Source organism: Gymnodraco acuticeps, unplaced genomic scaffold (genome assembly GCF_902827175.1).
Source record: "Gymnodraco acuticeps unplaced genomic scaffold, fGymAcu1.1, whole genome shotgun sequence".
Lineage (NCBI taxonomy): Eukaryota > Metazoa > Chordata > Actinopteri > Perciformes > Bathydraconidae > Gymnodraco > Gymnodraco acuticeps.
In genome coordinates this window covers 710,063-729,415 of record NW_022990368.1, presented here as the reverse complement: position 1 = coordinate 729,415, position 19,353 = coordinate 710,063, and the positions used below count along the sequence as shown (strand labels likewise).

Genomic DNA, 19,353 nt, shown 5'->3' with positions numbered 1-19,353 from the left:
ACACACACTAGCTATTACACAATTACACTCAACATGATGTATCAATGGATGCTGACACACTCCTGTTTGGACATTAACCAGACCGTAAAGTCACTCCAGCAGACCAGGAGACACGGTTAGTTAGAGCTACTATCATGACAAGCTAGAAAATACACCCTACTATTCCCATGATGCAACTCAAACCCATCTTTCATTACACCCTTACAGTCCAGTAAACACAGCTACGTTTCAAACTCCACACTCCCAGTTTGTAACTCTAGCTTCTAGTTACAGATTTAGAAGTTCACACTGCATGCCGGAGTGATTAAATCAGATTTGTTGCCACAAGTGTTTGGCTGTTTGCATTATCATATTCCAGTGTTGGTCACGTCTCTGAACTTAACCCGCATGTGCAGAAGAACACAAACAAAGACTTAACAAGCAGCATGCCGTCGTACGAAATGAACATGGGGGCCACTGACGTCAGCATTTACAGTTTCGTTAACAAGTTGCATGTAAACTGACAACTTTGTGAGCAGATGATACAAATCCCTGACTACCTCATCAAAGCTCTCTTCCATGTTTGCATTTCACTCCCGCCAGTGCAGCATTCTCACCAATGTCAATCTGGAGTGACGTAAAATGTGCATCAATGATTGTTTAGGCTGAGAATTAGACATAAACAAATTCTAACTGTATACTAATTTAAGGACACATATGAAAGTGGCTCAAGTCAGAATTAAAATGATCAGATTTGTGACGTTAACACTGTTACGAATAAACTAATTATGCAGTCTTAACATAGCCTTAAAGTCACGAAGACATCCTTATTTATTTTTTTACTTGACAAAGTTCCTAGAGAGCCGAGGATATAAAACAGTTTTCAAAGGCTGAGAAGTTCAACCATGGTGAGTAAAGTAGGGATGGACGGCCTCTCACAGTCCCTGTGCGTCAATGTGTAAAGGTGCCTGTTCATACTTTATTTAGCATTATTAATACACATGGTCCTGATGGCTTGCCTTTTGCGTGCGAGTATGCAGCAGTGTAAAATGTGTGTCACAACAACGAGCACACATGCCAGGATTTCATCAATATTTAAGCTTGTATTATGTCAGAATCTTGTTCGACTGGCTGAAAGTACAGAAAAGGAGCAAATGTAAGACTTTTAATGAAAGTTAATTACACAGTCCAACTCTTGTTCTGTAACTTTGGTCGCACACAAAAGGAGTTTTTTTTCTGTAATGGGATACAGGCCGCTTTGAAACAAATTGCTACTCTCATCATGCGGCTCTCCCCGGGGGAAAGGCGCATGTCTTATTTTGAGTTACGACCTATAGTTTCACTAACCAGACAGTGACATATTACAGGCCGTAATCAAGCCACTTTTATTTAGGGCTGTGTGTTTTTTCTTGGGTGTGTTATACGATTCAAATGGAGTTTGGCAGTGGCCCATTTCGGAAAGCAGCTGGAAGTTTCCCTTTCCCTTTCATTACATCACATCTGCAACATGCAAATGGCAAGTGAAACTGCTTTATGTTTTAAATGAAAACAATCTGATGGTGCTCCATGTCCAGAGGTGTGAACATTACAGCACACAGAACAACTCCTTCCTCTGTATTGTTTTTCATGCATTTATGTATTCTTCTGGATCGTTCACTTGGGACTGGTTGGCAAGAATATTTAGCTTGTTTCTCATTTATTTTGTTCTGTATTAATTTGGATTATGTGAGTTTATTTTTTTTTGTCCCCTATTTTTGTTATTGATGTTTTTCTCCTTAAGTGGAGTAATGTACTCAAATGTCTTGTCTGGATCTTTTTGGGTGCAAATAAGATAAAAAAATAAAAAACTGGCATGCTTTGGAAGATCAATCGAATGACATACAAAAGTGTAAAGCCAGCTACTAACTGAAAATAAATCATCCCATGTTCATTTTTCAATTTATCAAACGTATCAATCACAAGTGCTCCAAGCTTCTGGTTATAAAGTGATAATCTCCGAATAAAAATGACTTAATGTGACGTGTCAGCAGAGTTTATACACCCTGTATTATTATCTCTTTACTACATTTTATGACTTCTCATGTCATGTATTTCTCAATCCTATCAATGAGTAATTTGAACAAAAAAACATCAACCAATACTGTGAAACAATTAAGTAATGTCACAATGTGTCGCAACAATAAGCTAGGAACAGAATTAATGTCAGCATGTTTGAACAGGCAAACTGTCAGCTTTATGACCATAATAATGTTTTCCACAGGCCACAGTGCACATGATTCAGTGGATGATTTAAATACCACAAGCTGCTCTCCGCCTAGTATTACACCACCACCACCTGTAACCAGTTACTAATGTTTTCAAATGTGTCCGTTGGGCCAAATCTTTGTGGTTTATTTCCCATGTTGGCATTTCTCTGATAGGAGGAATCGATGTCAACTGATTGAAACTGTGAGAAGATACGGTGCTAAGACCAATCAGGAAAAATCTGCTCCTTTCTTAAAGTTCAGCTCCTAATCAAAAAAGGTTACACTCTGTATACAGACATTGACTTTCAGCACCATTTTCTTACTGCAAAACAAAAACTAAGTCTGATTTAATTTCTACTGTGTTGCTGTTTTTAGGAACTGTAAACAGAGTGAGTAATAGAGAGAGAGCTCAGTAATTTACCAACAAGAGAAACAGCAGACACAGCAGTTAGGCCAGACTACAAATGCTCTGGTGCTCAATGCTGCCATTACAGATTGTGAAAGTATAATTACATTTAGCAGTGTTCATAAATTCTAATTAGTCAGCTGACATTAACAACAGGCACAGACAGCCCTGCTTGCTGTTTATGGCTGCAGACATCTTTGTGCTGCTGAAGTTGCGCACAGACGGGTCAATCATTCACAGGCAGGACAGGCATTGAACTCTGACCTCTGAGAGCATCACACGCTCTGCGGCTGACACGTTGTAAATGGACAGCAACAGAGAGAACTAGAGAATGCAATTCCTGAAGAAATTGCAAGTGGGAATGCTTTATGCTGAAAATCTGACGCTAAACTGCTATGCTGAAATGTAATGTGTAAGAAGAAAGTGAAGAATTTAGATTGAAATGATGCATGAACACTGGGGGCTTGAATGTGTGATGAGAGAAGAAAAGAAAGTAAAAAGGCTTGGAAAAGCAGCAGAGTATTTGAACTGCAAACTTTTGAACTAACTTGATGGTGAATGATCTGTCGCCATGCCAACGGCATTTGATGAAGGATGCGTTTCCATAGAAACGGCATACGGTGAGATCTCATATTTGGCATAGAGCTGTTGAGGCATGGTCCGGTGATATACAAGTGAAGATCGGGGGACGATTGGACTGTGTCCATTGGACTTACAGCGACATCGTGTTTCATGGCGAGTGGTCTGTCGCCATGGCAACGGCATTTGATGACACCCCATAATACGCTTAGATGCGTTGATGGCTGCATCGTTACCAAACCTGTGAAGTTTTGGGCCGTTTGGAGCATTTTCACTGAAGTTATGAGAAAACCGTGTGTCATGGCGAGCAATCATTGTGTTGCCATGGCAACGGCATATGAAGAAATCTCAAAACTGTCCCGTAGATGTCTTCACGGCTGGACTGTTAGCACACATGGGAAGTTTGAGCACTTTTTGAACATTTTCATAGGAGTTAATATATAGCGACGTCGTCTTTTATGGCGAAGGGATGCGTTTCCATGGAAACGGCATATCACCCCATAATTGACGTAGAGCTGTTGAGGGCAGGACCATTATCTGAAGTCTGCTGCTCTGAGCATGTCAGTTGGAGTTATGACATCATCGTGTTCCATGACACAGGTGTTTATATTTGAGCTAACGAGGTGTCCAGAGATCAAAGGTTTCCATTGTTCGGAATGAGAGATAAACCTCTTACATGTGAACGTTTTGTTGAAGAACCGTAACATATATCGTTGAAATTTCAAAGCGTGAAGCGTCTCAAGGACCTTGAGTATCTGAAGTGTGCCTTTTGTGTACTTTCGGGTCAATAATGTGGCCTTTTTGGCAGTTTAACTAAAGGTGTGTGGCTGCTGCTGTGAGGAAATATCAGCCTGAAATTACAATGGGCTTTAATGGAGACATGTTGAAAGTTGTTGTCACTTCATGCCCTCAAGAGGCATTTTGTTTAATTATTTTTTGCCTAATTATTTGTCATTTTTCAAGCTACGAGATGTTTTCCTACGTTTGTCATGAAAAATGATGTCTCAGGAATGTAGGGTTTGGGAATTATGGCAGGTTTAAAAAAAATATATGAAGGCACATTTCAAGCTGTCCTACACTATAGCTGTGACATCACGCACTCTAGTTAATGTTAAAATATGAAGAAGACCTCTTTACCAAGGTCTGAACGATGTTTAATATCTCTAAAAGTAAGAATCAGATTTAAAAGTTGTTTTACACGAATAATCTCAGAAAGATGTGTAACATTTTAAAGTTGGAAAGAGGTTTCTGAGTGAAAGTATGAATGAACAGTCAGCAGTTGAAGTGAAGATTTGTTGAAGTCTGAAGAATCTCTTCATTGACTTCAATGGTTAAAAATGTGATGTATTATGGGATGTATCTCTGGAATTATGAAAGTTATGAATGAGAAAAGTAATAACCTGCGATTCCCGACCGAGCTGAACGTTTTGATGTTTGAACGGAGTTTCTGCGATGTTCAATGCGGGAGGAGAAGAGGGCCAAAATAAGTCGGCGGAATAATAAACTTTTCGTGCGTAGAAGAACAGGTAGTTGGAATGCTGTTAACAACTAAATAAAGGGTGACAGTAGGGAGGGGTGGGAGTTGTGTGTCAAGAGCAAACAAACAGAAAGCAGATACTGTTGTTATGAGACGGTCCATTTGTTATAAGTAGAGAGAGCAAAACAAATACAGTCGAATAGTAAATGGTAAATGGACTGTACTTATATAGCGCTTTATCCAGTCTTTACGACCCCTCAAAGCGCTTTACATACTACATGTCATTCACCCATTCATACAGAGCAGTACCACTTGCTCTAGGACCTAACATTCACACACATTCACACACCGTTGGCCATGCCATCGGGAGCAACTCAGGGTTAAGTATCTTGCCCAAGGATACATCGACATGTTGACTGCACGGGCTGGGATCGAACCCACAACCTTCTGGTTGAAAGACGACCGCACTCCCTCGCAGCCACAGTCGCCTAGTAGAGATTTGTAAATCCTATACTGACCCAAACACACTGTATCTGACAATGATGGGATATAAACTGATCCATTAGACTCAACTATCTGTCAATAACTGTCAACGAGGTATAGGTTACATTAAGTTCTATCCTATCTACACTGGGATCTTTAAACGCTTGCTCGATGCTGCACTTTACATTTTATTTTGAATGTTTGAATGGTGCATGCCAATATAAAATGCTGCTGCCAGTGTGGGAAAAGGTTTAGATAAAAAAAGTTTGAAATATTGCATAATAAGAGTGTAAGAGTCATTTTGTGAGTTTCTTCATTTAGGGAAGTAGAGTATCTGTTTCACAGCATGATATTTTTACAAATATATAATGAACAGATTGGCTGATTAAAGAGGGGAAATGGCGGTATAGGACAAGTGTCTAAATCAGAGGATACTCTTTCAGTGTCAGCCGTTTAAAAGTGTCACAAAGCAATCGGCAACTACATTTTTAACACAAATCCCCATAAATGTTCTCAAAGCGCGGCCTCAGAGAGCTGCATGTCAGCACAGACTCCAACATGACGTCAGACCTCAGAGCACTATAGCATGCGGCAGAGAGAGCGTGAAAGAACCCATTTCAAACCAGCCCATGCTAAAGTGTTAGATGGTTTGAGCTATTCTTAGCCCATCTTGATGGAGTCTGACACAATCACATCTGCTCCACCCCCACCGAGCCCAGAGCACTGATAAATCAAACCTACCTTTTAAGGCAGAAACGCACACAGACACAGAAAAGGGCATGAGGCCCAGAGCTCAGGGTATTCTGTTATCCCCTTCATGTAGGTGGTTTATAAAGCTGTGGGTTAGGGCCCAAAGTAGGTCACAGGCCTGCTTCTGGAGGGTCTGTACATCACGATCATTTTGTATTTTTAATAATTAGCTCCCCTGGTGACCGAATACGTTTCTGGCCTACTTAAATGAGTAAAAACAAAACTAAGTTAAAAAGACTGATAGTGTGAGAAAGTATGCAAGCAAAAGTAAATGTGTGCAAGAGAGAAACACAAAGGAAGCAAATAACCATGGGAAGGGAGGAAAAGAGAAGGTGGGAGAGACAGAGGGAAGTGAGCGCATTATCATATGGCCTTTAACAGAAACTGAGGAGTCAAACGTCATCATTATTGAACACTGAAATATGTCCTGAGTAAGGGGAAGCTGGTTGAAAAGCAGTCTCCAGCACACTTCTCAAAGTTTCAGCTGACACATTTTAAATTCATAACGTAAATATACAACGGATGTGCTCAGGGTTGGCCGTGTTTTTTGGTCTTTAACAAAATGGTTTTATTTATTAGGAGTTATCAAATAAAAACAAAGACTTAAGTCAATTGTAATGTTTAATATTTATTAAACATTTAGAGTTCTGCCCACTGCCTCTAACAGCACTCAGCTAAGCTCCTGGTTTAAGGACATTTAAAGTGCTTGCTAATGCTCCGGCTCATAAACTGGGTCTTTTTTTACACCACAGTTTTCCGAGAGTTCCCTATGCACACTCCCTTAAGAGATTTAAAAAAGGAATCAAGAAAGCTCATTTACTACTTTAAGGTGTTTAATTATTTTGTAGTTTCTAGATTTACTTGCCCAAAGTAGCATCCTACTTTCCACGGGCAACTGGCTACCCTTAATGTTCATGTAGCTATGTGTGCTTTGGTGAGCAGTGTTTTTTAAACCTATAACCCGGCAAAATAGAGTAGTGTTTAATGCCCCAAGCGTTAGTAGGTGACGCTGGTTTAAGCTGTGCTGTAGGTTGAACAGACATGTCCTTACACTTCTGTTTTTGTGGAGGGTTTAACAACCGGTCAGTTCATATATTTACAGGGAGACTAAACACCTCAGTAAGTTTTCTTAATAAATAATGCCACTACAACAAAGCAATTTGCCACTCAGCTACAAACTGTTTCTGGCCACGCTGGTATCCAAGACTGGAACTGATGAGTACAGTAGATTAATTGGAGCAACAAGAATTTCCTACAATAAATCATTGTACATGAACTCCTACAATTACAACTGGCACAGGCTGCAAAGTGCTGAGGCTGCACAACTGGCATTACATACAACCCTCTGCTGATAGGAACCTTAGACTTACTCTATGTTAAAATAGAGGGTTTATGTTAAAACACTGAACACGTTAAATGTATAAATGCATGAGTCTATTTTTACCGAAGCACCATCAAATGTTTCTGTCACCGAGAATACGCCGTACAGCAGCACTCTGTTTTTAGCTCCACTAGCTCTGCTGTCTCAGGAGTCTTTTTTTTGTGTAAATGTAATATTCAGGCTCCTTCAGAATATCTACCACTTGGACAGAGGACTTTTTATTCATGCCGCCTTCAAGCTGTATTTGTTCCTGTTTTTTTTAGCCATCCAGGTCAGTCACAGACAGTGAAATTGGATTGATGAGTGGAAAAAAACGTTTCTGTCTCGCCAAATTGTGTAAGAAGTCCTGTAACACAGGACAGACTGAGACACAAACACAAGGGTCCTTAAATCTCTGCTGACGTGTCCCTGAGAGGAGAGGAAAGCCCACAGGAACAGCCAGCAAAATGGGAGAAAAAACAGACACACACACACACACACAAAAACCAAACTAATTATTCATTTTCCCCACTTCCATCCATTGTGTCATACCTCATTTAGCATAGAGGCTCTGACAGGCTGTATAGAGGAACACTGTGGAGTCTGTGCAAAAACAGCTCACTTTAGTTTTCCAACCCTTTTTTCAGTCACACTGCAATTCGTCCTCATTTTTAACCGTAAAGCCAGCAGAGCTGAGTCAGCACCTCTGTTTCCTGAAACCCATTTCAACATACTGTGAAACAACACTTTACAAGCTTCCTTCTTTACAAGTATTGACCAATAAGTAACATTACAAACTTTACTGTGGAATTTGGACCTTTTTAAATGGGTGTGCCTGACAGTGTGTGGGGTAACGAGGGTGGAGAGGTCACGAGCAGCAGCTGTAGTCGGTTAAATCAATTAAATCTCTTTCTACCTTTATTCTACACAGGAACTCTCCCTTTAGATATAAGGTGCTGTATCTGTATGTTCCCTTTTTCAATCTATTGGGTGATTGTTGGAACACTGGAAAGACGGTTTTGAGTTTTTTGTAGTTTTTAAAGAGTTTGAATTAAGTTTTTTATGAGTATTGGAGTTTCGTTCAATGGAGTCTGATGGCTTTACGAAAGTGTATTAATCTAATGTTTTGTGTTTGTTTTGTGTTTTTGAAATTTGAAGAAGAATTTCCAAATCCATGTTGATTTTGATCAGTCAGGTAAACATTGGTCAAGTGGACAAAAAAAGCTTAATGTCAAGAACCTATCCAACTCTTTTTAACTGCATTGCATTCTGGTCTATTGAGGCTACTGTGACAGGGGACATTAGTTAAATCTGCCTCTTCTTATCACCATGCTGACAATCACACAGAGCAGTTGATATAGCCCTTAATCGCATATTAATGAAAAGTCTGAAGTGCAGTGGGTGCTAAATAGGATTTGTTAAACCAAAAAATTGAAGTTTTACGACATTATAAGCATAATAATGACACAAGTAGAAGAACCAATTAAAGAATCATCCAAAAGACCATTTGTATCAGTCGTATAAGAGTTTTTCTTACAAGGTAATAGTTCTCCTGAGTAAAGCTGAAAACAAATACTGGTTCACTATTCAATGGCCATGATGTGATGCTGAGTGAATTAACACCTCCCACCACTCCAATGTTAATAAAAAAAATCTATCTTCCCACAACTTTTGGACATTTTCTCCCTTCTTAAAAATCTGTTAGGAGCTGAATTTCATTAAAGAGGGGCCTTTGTTTGCTGTGCTACTAAGCCATCCTATAATATTATAATAAATCCAATGAACTAATTACCTGTTCTCTCTAAATTGTCAATGGTTGATTGACTGATTGATGATTGATAAAAGCCATCATAGGGCAATATTTCCTTACTAACATTTTCTAAATAATATTATAATAAAACATCTGAAATAAATAAGAGATTATTATTTTCTCCATTGACTATTGGATTTGAACATTCAACATGACTTCTCAATCAGCACCACCACATACTTATATTATATAGTATTTCTAATGATTATTGGGATACTGCCAGTAAGTTATGTTCCGAAAAGAAAGGGGGTGAATAAAGATCTCCACGTCACTCGAGGTTGAGGCAGACGCACAATGTGAGACTCAGGTTTCTGTGACCGATCCACACACTGTGAATATTTCAGGATGATGTGGGCGGCAAGATGCCTGTTTGCGTCTCAAGGCGCTCCGTGTTATATTTATTTTGTACATTGGCAGCAACAACCAGCTGAGAGCGGGGCAGATGGGACATTCAGGCAGAGATACTGTATCCTTTTTTTTTTAAAAACAGGTTGGACTCAAATATTCTCCAGAGAGCTGATTCATACAGGCTGCTTCTCTTTTGATGGAGTCATTTCCACTTCAGATCGGAGCACACACTGCTATATTTACTCTTGAATTGACATTCTGAGGTGGCAAAGGTAGAGCTCCAATTTTCTCTTGATTTTCTAAAAGACCGATTTCCTTTACAACTTCTGGTATAATGAAAGTGCAGCCTATCATCCTTCAGGTGGTTGAATACAAAAATAATATTCAAAATCTGAATCCTGATAAAGACATTTTTCAACTGCAGGTAAATCACAAGGATCTTCCCCTTGAATATATTGATGTTATGCATTTTCTTATCATTTATTCACAACAATCAGCCCAGTCAAACACAGAACAAATTTCCATTAAAGCATTACAAAGACCAGTAGCAGTGGACCAACTCAATGATGTCATGATATAGCTGGGTGCTGCTTGTCATTTACTTAGTGATTTGAATGTCCTTGCCACAGAGAGGACATAGGCAAAGCATCATGGCCACCTGCGCTCCCTATCAGCCACTTTGAATAGTTTACCCTGATAACGGGAACACAGCTTACTGCTGACCTGACCGCTGGCTTTGCTGTGAAGTCAAGAAGACGTCAACATTGTGAAGGAGCTACTATGGTTCGCCTCTCGGTGACAAATTAAATGAAAGAGGTTTGCTCTGTTTTCTCTTGATGTTTCAATAACAGACAGATCTTTGAAAGTCTCTCGCCTCTGTGCTGGTCCCATGCACAATAGATATCCTCATTCCTTTCAACTTCTGCATAATGCTTGTCTGCTGCCAGGGAAGAAATTCATCATAAGAGGAAACCATAATCCAGTTTAGAGCACACTCCCAGATGCAACATGTTTTTGTGTTCAACCACAAGGAAACTACCAATGAAACAAAAGATAAAGAATAAATTAAGTAAATAAAAACTGGAGTTCCCACGCAACAAATCAGTATGTAGCAAAACATCTGACAGTTTGATATGAACAGATATAAACTGCTCTTTTTACGGGGCTATTAAAAAACAATGTGTTTCTTGGCGATGTCTCAGACTATATCTCCCGGTATCTGCACAGCTGTCGGTCTGTTCACGGCTCTCAGTCTCAGGGCCGGCGAGTCAGCACCAACACTTTCTGACTGGAGCAAATAAAGCTGCCAAACCTACCATTCTCATGCTGTGGATCCATTCACTCTCTTTTCTACCACTTTGCCCTTGTTTCATCAATCGTTATTTACTTTTTTCACCATCAACTGGTCTTTCTGTCTCCTTATTACGGTCTCTAAATTACAGTTATTGCTTAAATTGAATATTTGCTAAGCCTTAGCTCTTTAATAGGATGTTACTTAACCTTCAATCTTTCCGTTCTCACATGGCACTTCTGCAGTTTAACATGCTGACACGAGCAGATTTCCACTTGAAAGTGTTTGTCATTTTTAGGACAATTCATCATAAAAACAATTAGCTAGCTTATTCAGTTGATTATCTAAGTTAACTAACATTACATTATGAAGTAGGGCTGCACAATATTTGGTTTTAACACGAAAGACACATTTGAAAAAAGATGGAAATTCCCTTCATTGTTTTAAAACAATCAATTTGTTGTATTATAGCAGTATAATGAAAACATCAGAAATGTAGAACCGAGTAGCCATTACTATTATCTATTTATTGATGGCAAATAAAATCATGATTTTGTATCGCCTATATTCCTCATATAGTGAAGTGAAGCCCTGTGATGAAGCCAACGTTAGCTCCACGACCTGTTTGAACAAATATTCTCTGTCTCTCTGTGTTTCCAGCTGACTTGGCCCTGTAGAAGGGTTTTAAATGGCTACATAAATGACATGGTGATGAAAGACTATAGCTTCGGCTACATACACAAATCAAAAAGTCACCAGCTGAGTAGAGGAGCTGCAGTTTAGAGCAACATAACTCTAATAATGTAACATAAATAGATAAAGAAAAACCTAGGATTGAACTGTTATATCACTTTCCAAAGCCTAACAACACTGCTGTGCATAGTTAATGAAACAATAACAGTTTTTTCCTCCCATGAGTACCAACCATCCCTTGAGCAAGGCACTCCCGCTGCACAGAACAAGGTTATCTCTCCTGGGTCTCCAGCTATGAATTAGTGTTACTCTTTATGTGACTGTGACTCAGTTAATAGGGTTCAAAAGAGCATTGGAAAATACAATCTAAAGAAACAGCAGTGACACATCTTCTTCTCTGGTATCTTAACACTCTGAATCTGTTGAGCATCTGTCGGAAGTGTTCATCTCTTATAATAACACACAAACAGAGTCAACACTTCTGAGAGATTCAATACCCAGGGATCCTCAGCTTAATTCAAACCTTTTATTGATTCAGTGTTAGCTCTATGGAACTGCATTTGGTTTGTAATAATAGGTGTGCTTGCTGACTGAAATGACTCTGTATTATGGCATTACAAACATATTGAACTGCTGAGGCCTCAAGTGGTTTTAAAGCCACAGCTCTTTCAGGGAGATGATTGCACTGCAGTTAGACAACAGCAGGAACTCTAACACATGTAATCAGTGTGAGGAGAAAAGCAGTGTGTGTATAAGTGGTCATGAAGAAAGGGTTTGACTGTAAAGATTGCCGACAGACTGCTGGGTCTGTGTGTAAGGGCTGACAAAGATGTTGTGTCTTATTCCAGCAGTTAGTGTGGGTTCCTGTGTGGAGGAGCAGAGGGCAGCATCCACTTTGATACACATAAATAACAGGCCAAAGACAAAACACACACTATCAATGGACCATCATCACCTTCACCCTCAGTGACGAGTGTTAACTGATACATTTTTCTATCATTTTTTCGATTTAAAAACAGTGAAACACTCTGTTTAAGTCAAATCTTCATGTGACGAGAAAGATGTATGGATAAGGCCGGAGTTTGAGACATGCACAGGCAGGCAGTCGCTGCAGATAACAGAGACTGTAACTTTCACTAGCAGGCTCTGGACCAGCCAGCATTAAAGCTCTCCGGATCCCTGCTGAGCCAATTCATGTGTGCCACAAGAAAAGCTCACAAGTCACTTCTGAATCCTCCGCCACCAACTAGAAACTAATCCAAACCTCTGGCTAAATCTCAAAACACTGAGAAATACTCGCAATTCTACTGCAGTGATCCACCTCTGGGTGAGAGCTGAGCTCCGTATCAGCAGAGGACAGAGTGTGCGTCAGTCAGTCTGGCACGACTGTGTTTACCACACGTGTGTGTGATTTGTTCTTGCACAGTCCTTCTTCCTCTATTCTTTATGAAAATAAACACAGTTGATAATGTTTTAAAATTCCCATAAAACTGCTGGCAGAGTACCATTATGTTTAGCAAATATAGGACAGGACAAACACAGATATCGATTAGCTTTTACAGCAACCAACAGCGCATATTTCAGATTGACACTATTACTAACTCAACATGGAGGTCAGCCTGCCCTCTGTTGCCAAGAGCTGTTTGCAACCACTGTCGTCTACAGCAGCATTTATTAACGGCAAATTGGACAGAGATGAAAAGGAGGAAGAAAAGGACCCTGACATGGCCGTCTTTGTAGGAAGGCTGTGTTCGTACAAGCCGAGATTCGAAACTGCAGTGCTGCAGAAAATGACACTCAGGTTTATTACCACAGTGGAGCTGATGTGTCTTATTGGTAGGCTTGTGTCTATATGATGAGACTGTGATATACTGTAGGTTGAACCAGATACGTGCCACACACCTTAGGAGAAAAAACAAAAAATGTGTGCTGCTTAGACTACCACTGATAAATCCAATTACCGTCTGTTTACTAATCTACTCAAACAGTTGATACATTTCTAATAAAGTCTGTGCTTGTTGTTTTTTCCTGTGGTTTGGTGCCACCCTCCACTATCTGACATTTAGCTCCTCTCACACGCCGCTGATTAGCAGGAAAGTGGACTCAACAGTGGGACGTTGCTCTTAAGAACTGGCAGGAAAAGCCCTCTGAGGTTTGTCCAACACGGCAGACTTTATGGGACGTCCTGGTGAGCGTGCAGGCTCATGTTTGTAACATTATCCTCATGTGTACAACAATGCACTTACAAATACAGACACAAGTTTGTTTGTATGAGTCCCGCTGTAGGGTGTCTTCCAAAGTTTCCTGTAAAACTACTGACGAAAAAAGGAATGGGGGAAACTCCACTTTCTATACATCAACTATGTGGGAAAACATACATATATATAATATAAATACTGTAGACAATTAAGTATGATAATTTACATGAGTTATACATCCTCCATATGTCTTAATTTAACATAGATTACAATATGAATGATTGAACATATTGAATGTTCCTTCATTTCAGAACCATCATAATGAGGTTGCACATTGTGAATGGGGTGAACTTCAAAAAACTCTCAGCTCTTAAAAAAGTGAAGTAGTTAAGTAAAAGTATTCTTATTTCATTGTTGAAGTTAAGGTCAGTTAGCACTCATCATAAGTATCACTGAGTACACTTATAAAAGAAGACAACATTTCCCACAGAAAAATATTTTCTGATCAAATATGACAATTTTTGAACAAAGGTTTCCTTCAGACCTCTGAAGTCACATGGTGGGATATCAGTCTTTTTATTTAATTGTATCACTAGACCAAGAAAAAAAGCCACAAGGAATTTGTCAGGAATGGCCCCTTTCATTTCTGCACAGGACGCCAGTATAGCTTACAGGCAGTGATACTGTGTTCAAACAGTGTCTTTAAATGGCACACAGACTCTTACCAGAGGGACATTATTTTAAATTGGCTACTTTCGAACTGATAATAGTGAGAAATGCTGTTTGGTGGGCGCTTTGATCTTTACAGTCACAGTATCTTGGATGTATAACACAGTTGGAGAAACCGGTTGAACTACATATTCTGGTCGAGACACCGTCCTTCAGACTATACAGAAGTGTGCATTTCAACTAGCTGCCTCGACCGTATGCTGGCAGGCAGTGCTGCTGGATGCAAACACAGATTACACATGTAGCTTTGAGAAGCGAGGAGTTAAATGAATCCATCAAAAAAGTTGCCATCATCTCAAGTCTGACAGATGAATGAATGTAAGAACTTGTGAATCACACTTTGAACGTATATGTCTATTTATTATAATCATAAAATGTATATGAACTCACACAATATGATTAAACAATTGTATTACAGGGCTCTGTTGGGTGGAAATGTTTACACAGTTGTGCCATGGGAATTTCAAAATAAAGTTGTATGGTAAAGGTGATTTAAAGTATCTCCTAATTTCACTTACTGGATTATGGAGTGTTTTTGTAATGGTTTTATTTCATAGGCTGCCAGCTCAGATTACTTAGTCTATCCATGTAAAGCTTTTGTTTGAATCTTGAGGGATTTTTAAAAAATGCACTAACTTACTGCTACAAAGTTTGTTTCATGAAAGCAGTCCGTGAGAAATAATTAAATGTTTCAATTTTCAAAAAGGAAAGGAACAAGATGTGTTTGCTAACAACACTCAACCTTTGCAACTCCACCTTTGTTTAACCAGAATACGTGTCCCTGTGTAAAGACAGCAGCCGGGAGCAGCCCTTCATCCCGGATCCAGATTAATGCTGCCTCCAATCCAACTCCAGAGAAAGTTCTCATCATGGAGAGTCACTTTGACAGCCTTAACCACCACAAATACACACACGGTAACACACACACACACTCACACAGTTATCAGCCTAATGGAAAAGTAAAAGGGCTGCTCTGGTTGACTGGAGCAAAGCAAACACTGAGAGACAGATAGACCAAGACAAGAGACAGGTGGAATACACACGGGGCGTTCACAGTCACACACAAACACACACACCTCCACATCACAGGGTACGCAGAGCACTTCATACACTCCCCAGCAGGATGTACAGGCAGACAGACACACAGTAAGTAAGCTGGATGTTGCCCCAATGCAAAAAAAGGACTGTACTTAGTCTCTTGTTCTCACACAAACACAAGTAGAGCTGCAAATATTAATTGATTAGTTGTCAACTTCTGAAATAATCGGCAACTATGTTGATCCATCAATTATCAAATCTTTGTTTTAACTCCTGTGTGACAGTCATCTAAATATCCTGGATTTGTGAACAAAAAAATGACTAAACAATCAACAGTTATCAATGACGACAATTGTTACCTCCAGTGCCAATATACACACACATCCACAAAGAAAGACACACCTAGAATATAAGGAGATGTGTGTACTATGGGAACATGTCTTCGTGCTTTTTCTATACCTGGGGAATATTTAACTTACATTTCAGACATGCCATACTATTGCAAGTACAGGCCTGGTTTATCGTGAATGGAATCCATGCCTACACATACAAAAAGTGCTACTAGTACTGAGGTGTACAGTTTCCTGCCGTGTGCCATAAAGACCCACAGTTTCAGGAGTCGCTGAAAACCAACAGCATGACTCATATAGAAAGAATCAGTAACCACAGACTTAATAGTAATTTGATAAATAGTGTGTTCAGCATACATAATTGATCAACAGAGTTTATAAAAGGCACATAAAAGATGATAATGTTGATTGAGAAAGGTGAACAACTGTATACCCATTTGGGGGGCTTTAGTTAGTTGTACAGTTGAACTTAATTAAGTGGTACTGTTTCTTCAACAATGGCTTCAACTAACAAACTTAATCGAATCTAATTAATCTACCATCAAATCATTGCTTTAGAAAATTACATGACATTAAGTTTTGTACGCCCCAAAGATATTCTGTCAAATATATTTTAATTATGACATTTTCACATTTAAGAAGTTGTAACTGTCAAATGTTTGGCTTGTCTTTGCTTGAGATATGAATGAAATGTTTATCACCTTTTCTGTCAATCACCTTATCGATTGTTTTAGCTCTAGTTTCTAGAATGTTGTCCAGTTTGTTCAGTTTCCTTGTCCAAAATGTGGTAGACAAAATATGAGAAATATATTGTTGAATCTCTTAAACAGCTTGGACTAAATCTGAACAAAATAAGAACATTGTTGGCAAATAACTTGGTGTACAAATCTGGCATGTGAAAATATGTTCACACAGCTCTGCCATCAGCAGTCTACAGACAGCACATCTGGACACCACAGTATTCAGGTTAAACTGAGGTTGTTCCCACAGTAGAAATAATATACATATTTAAGTCTTTTTGAAATCACATCCTGACAGCATGGTGTATCAGTGATTTAACTCAGCGTTAATCTGCACACTTCCTGATCTCTGCTCATTTCTGGGAGCAGCAGCTTAAGTGCTGACGTGCTCTATCGGCTAACCCCCCCCCCCCCCCCCCCCCCCCCCCCTGAGAGCCAGGTCAGCAGCCCCAATATTAATAACAATCCCTCTGCATGCTTGCACCTTTTATTCTGCTCTCACATTAACCAGTGCAGCCACGTTAAAATGGGTGACAGGCTGCTTGGCGTGGACGTGCTCCTCTGTGACTTCACCAGGGAGCGAGCAGCGGCGCAGCGGGAGGTCTGTGCCCGCCGACCGGCCAGCCCCGATCCCCCGTTGCCCTTATCTACACTCATCTCCAGCAAATCAATGCCTGCACACTGATACTAGCGGGCCCTTTATCACATTCCTCACAGCATCGGTGCAGCCTGCAAAAACAGAGCCAATAGAAAAAGGAAGAAAAAGAGGCACAACAGCGCCAAATCACGCCGCTTTGTCCGGGGAGAAAACATCCACCAGGACACGGAGACAGAACAAGCAGTCGAGGAACAGAAATCCTACCTTTCGACTCAGCGCTGTCCCCGAGTAGAAGTAGTAGGCTATCCCCACCACCCACAGCACCGCAAAACATAACAATATCCTCGATTTCCTCCGCATGACTGCCTCGTTTTCTCCGTCAGCCCGCTTGCGTGTTTGGTGGCTGTGGTCGGGCTGCAGCGGCTCGTCCCGGTGCTCTGTGTCCGTGCAGGGCGCTTCGCCGTGCGGCTTCGGCGAGTTTCGTCAGTCGGTCAGGGTGAGCGGAGGGAGCAGGAAGCAGCCAGCATCAGCGGGGTGAGAGGGCAAAGGCTAGCCGGCTCTAATCCAATCAAACGCCGGCTCAGGCAGCCCTGGAGGAGGGCCGGGGCTGGCAGCGAGTCGAGCCGAGCCGTGCGGGGATCCGTGCTAAAACCAAGTAAAGGGGGTGGGGACTGTCCCTGTAGGAAGTGAGTGTTGTAACATTTCAGTAATGTGGCTGAGAGAGAGAGAGGAGCTGATCATCGTGTCTGTCTGGGCTGGAGCTGCACCGAGGACACGCTAGGGGCGCCAGAGACACTTTAACCCGGGTTAAATCAGACTATAAAGAGTATCTTCACTGGTTCTGAAACATGGATGTATTATTCTGAACCAGTTTGGAAAAGATGGGATAAAGTTATCTCCCTTTCTTCTTTCAGTGTCTTCCTTTCGTCCTTCTTTTCTCCCCCTCCATTCATTCACTCCTCCTTTCCTCACTCTCTTCCTTCATCCCTGCATTAATTCCTCTCTTCCTAACTTTCTTCCTCCCTCCCTCCCTTCCTTCCTCCCTCTATCTGATTCATTCATTCATTCCTCCCTTCTTTCATGAATTTCCTCCTTTCTCTCCCTCCATTAATTTGCTCCTCTCTTCATCCCTCTTTTCCATCATCTCTTACTTCCTCCCTCCATTAATTCCTCCCTTCCTTGGTAATGTATCAATTCCTTCCTTCCTCCCTCCTTCTATTAGCCTACCGGACATTTTTGTGACAAGTCATCCTCAGGTTGTGAAAACACGTGAGGGCTCAGTTTAAACAGATGCATGGCCTGTGGCTCTCCGTCACCTCTCTCTCTCAGATAGATATCTTCAGAAACACCTTTGGCTGAAATAAAAATGAATGCTCAGCGTGGTTAAACCTGCCCCTGAAATTTTTCTTTTCAACAGGGACAACATGTGATTCTCGACTAGAGAGCAAAAAGGCACTGCAGTCCAAGTTTAGAAAAAAATATGCTATCAATACGGACGTTGTGCCGTGCCTCCAAAGAGTGTCCCAGTAGTATTACACAAACATTTATTCATTGCTGCTCCTGCTCGGTGGTCTGAAGAGCGACTCAGCATGTATATGTTACCTACAGTAGTGTTAGAGCATGGATGGATGGCAGTCAGGCTGAAGTTAGAGAGGGGAGGATTGAGAAGCAGAGAAACAGATGTGCACATTTAGCAGAAGCTGAAAGAGGGTTTTATCTCTTGCCCTCTGCCTGGCATGTCCTGAATAACTTGTTACAAGGGTCTCAAATGTTCCCTGAAGAGAGATACATTTGGCTCTCATGAACTCCTCCAGAAATAGAGAGGCAACATCTTAAGTGAAATGTAGTGCTTGTAAAAAGTTCCTCTAAACAAGATTAATATGCTTGTATTTCATTATCATCTTTCATGGTATTATAAAGTATAATCATAAGCAATCATTCAGCTTTGTCTGCCAGACTCTGCTGGCGAATGAGATACTTATAAAATATAAAGGATATTAACATATAGATATCATGAAACTTCCCCTGTTGATTTATTACATTAGCAGAGCTCATTTGATTTATCCTTTTATCGTTTTTTGTGAATTACAATTAAATTACACTCAAAGTGCTTTGATGTTGAACATGGTTTTCATTGTATCTTGTCTTCACAACCTTTTTTGCCATTATGTATAGCAGTTTAACTTAAACAATATAATAGGATTTGATTATTTATGTCCATATTAACATATTCAAAACTTAATGAATTTCTTACACATCTGATTATATTGTAAAACGT

The 19,353-nt window shown here is 40.3% G+C and overlaps 1 protein-coding gene across 13 annotated transcripts in view; it reads right to left on the bottom strand.

Moving 5' to 3' along the window:
* Positions 1-17,809, bottom strand: part of galnt2 (UDP-N-acetyl-alpha-D-galactosamine:polypeptide N-acetylgalactosaminyltransferase 2) — a 61,848-nt gene extending 44,039 nt beyond the window's left edge. For 2 of the 13 annotated variants that reach the window (XM_034224270.1, XM_034224273.1), the window contains exon 1: positions 17,340-17,806. In XM_034224270.1, the coding sequence (XP_034080161.1) occupies positions 17,340-17,435 (96 nt within the window). In that variant the 5' untranslated portion in view covers positions 17,436-17,806. Of the gene's footprint in view, positions 1-17,339 lie in introns of all 13 variants that reach the window. The other 11 variants (XM_034224269.1, XM_034224271.1, XM_034224276.1 and 8 more) reach the window with 11 other exon arrangements.
* Positions 17,810-19,353: the final 1,544 nt, after the last annotated feature.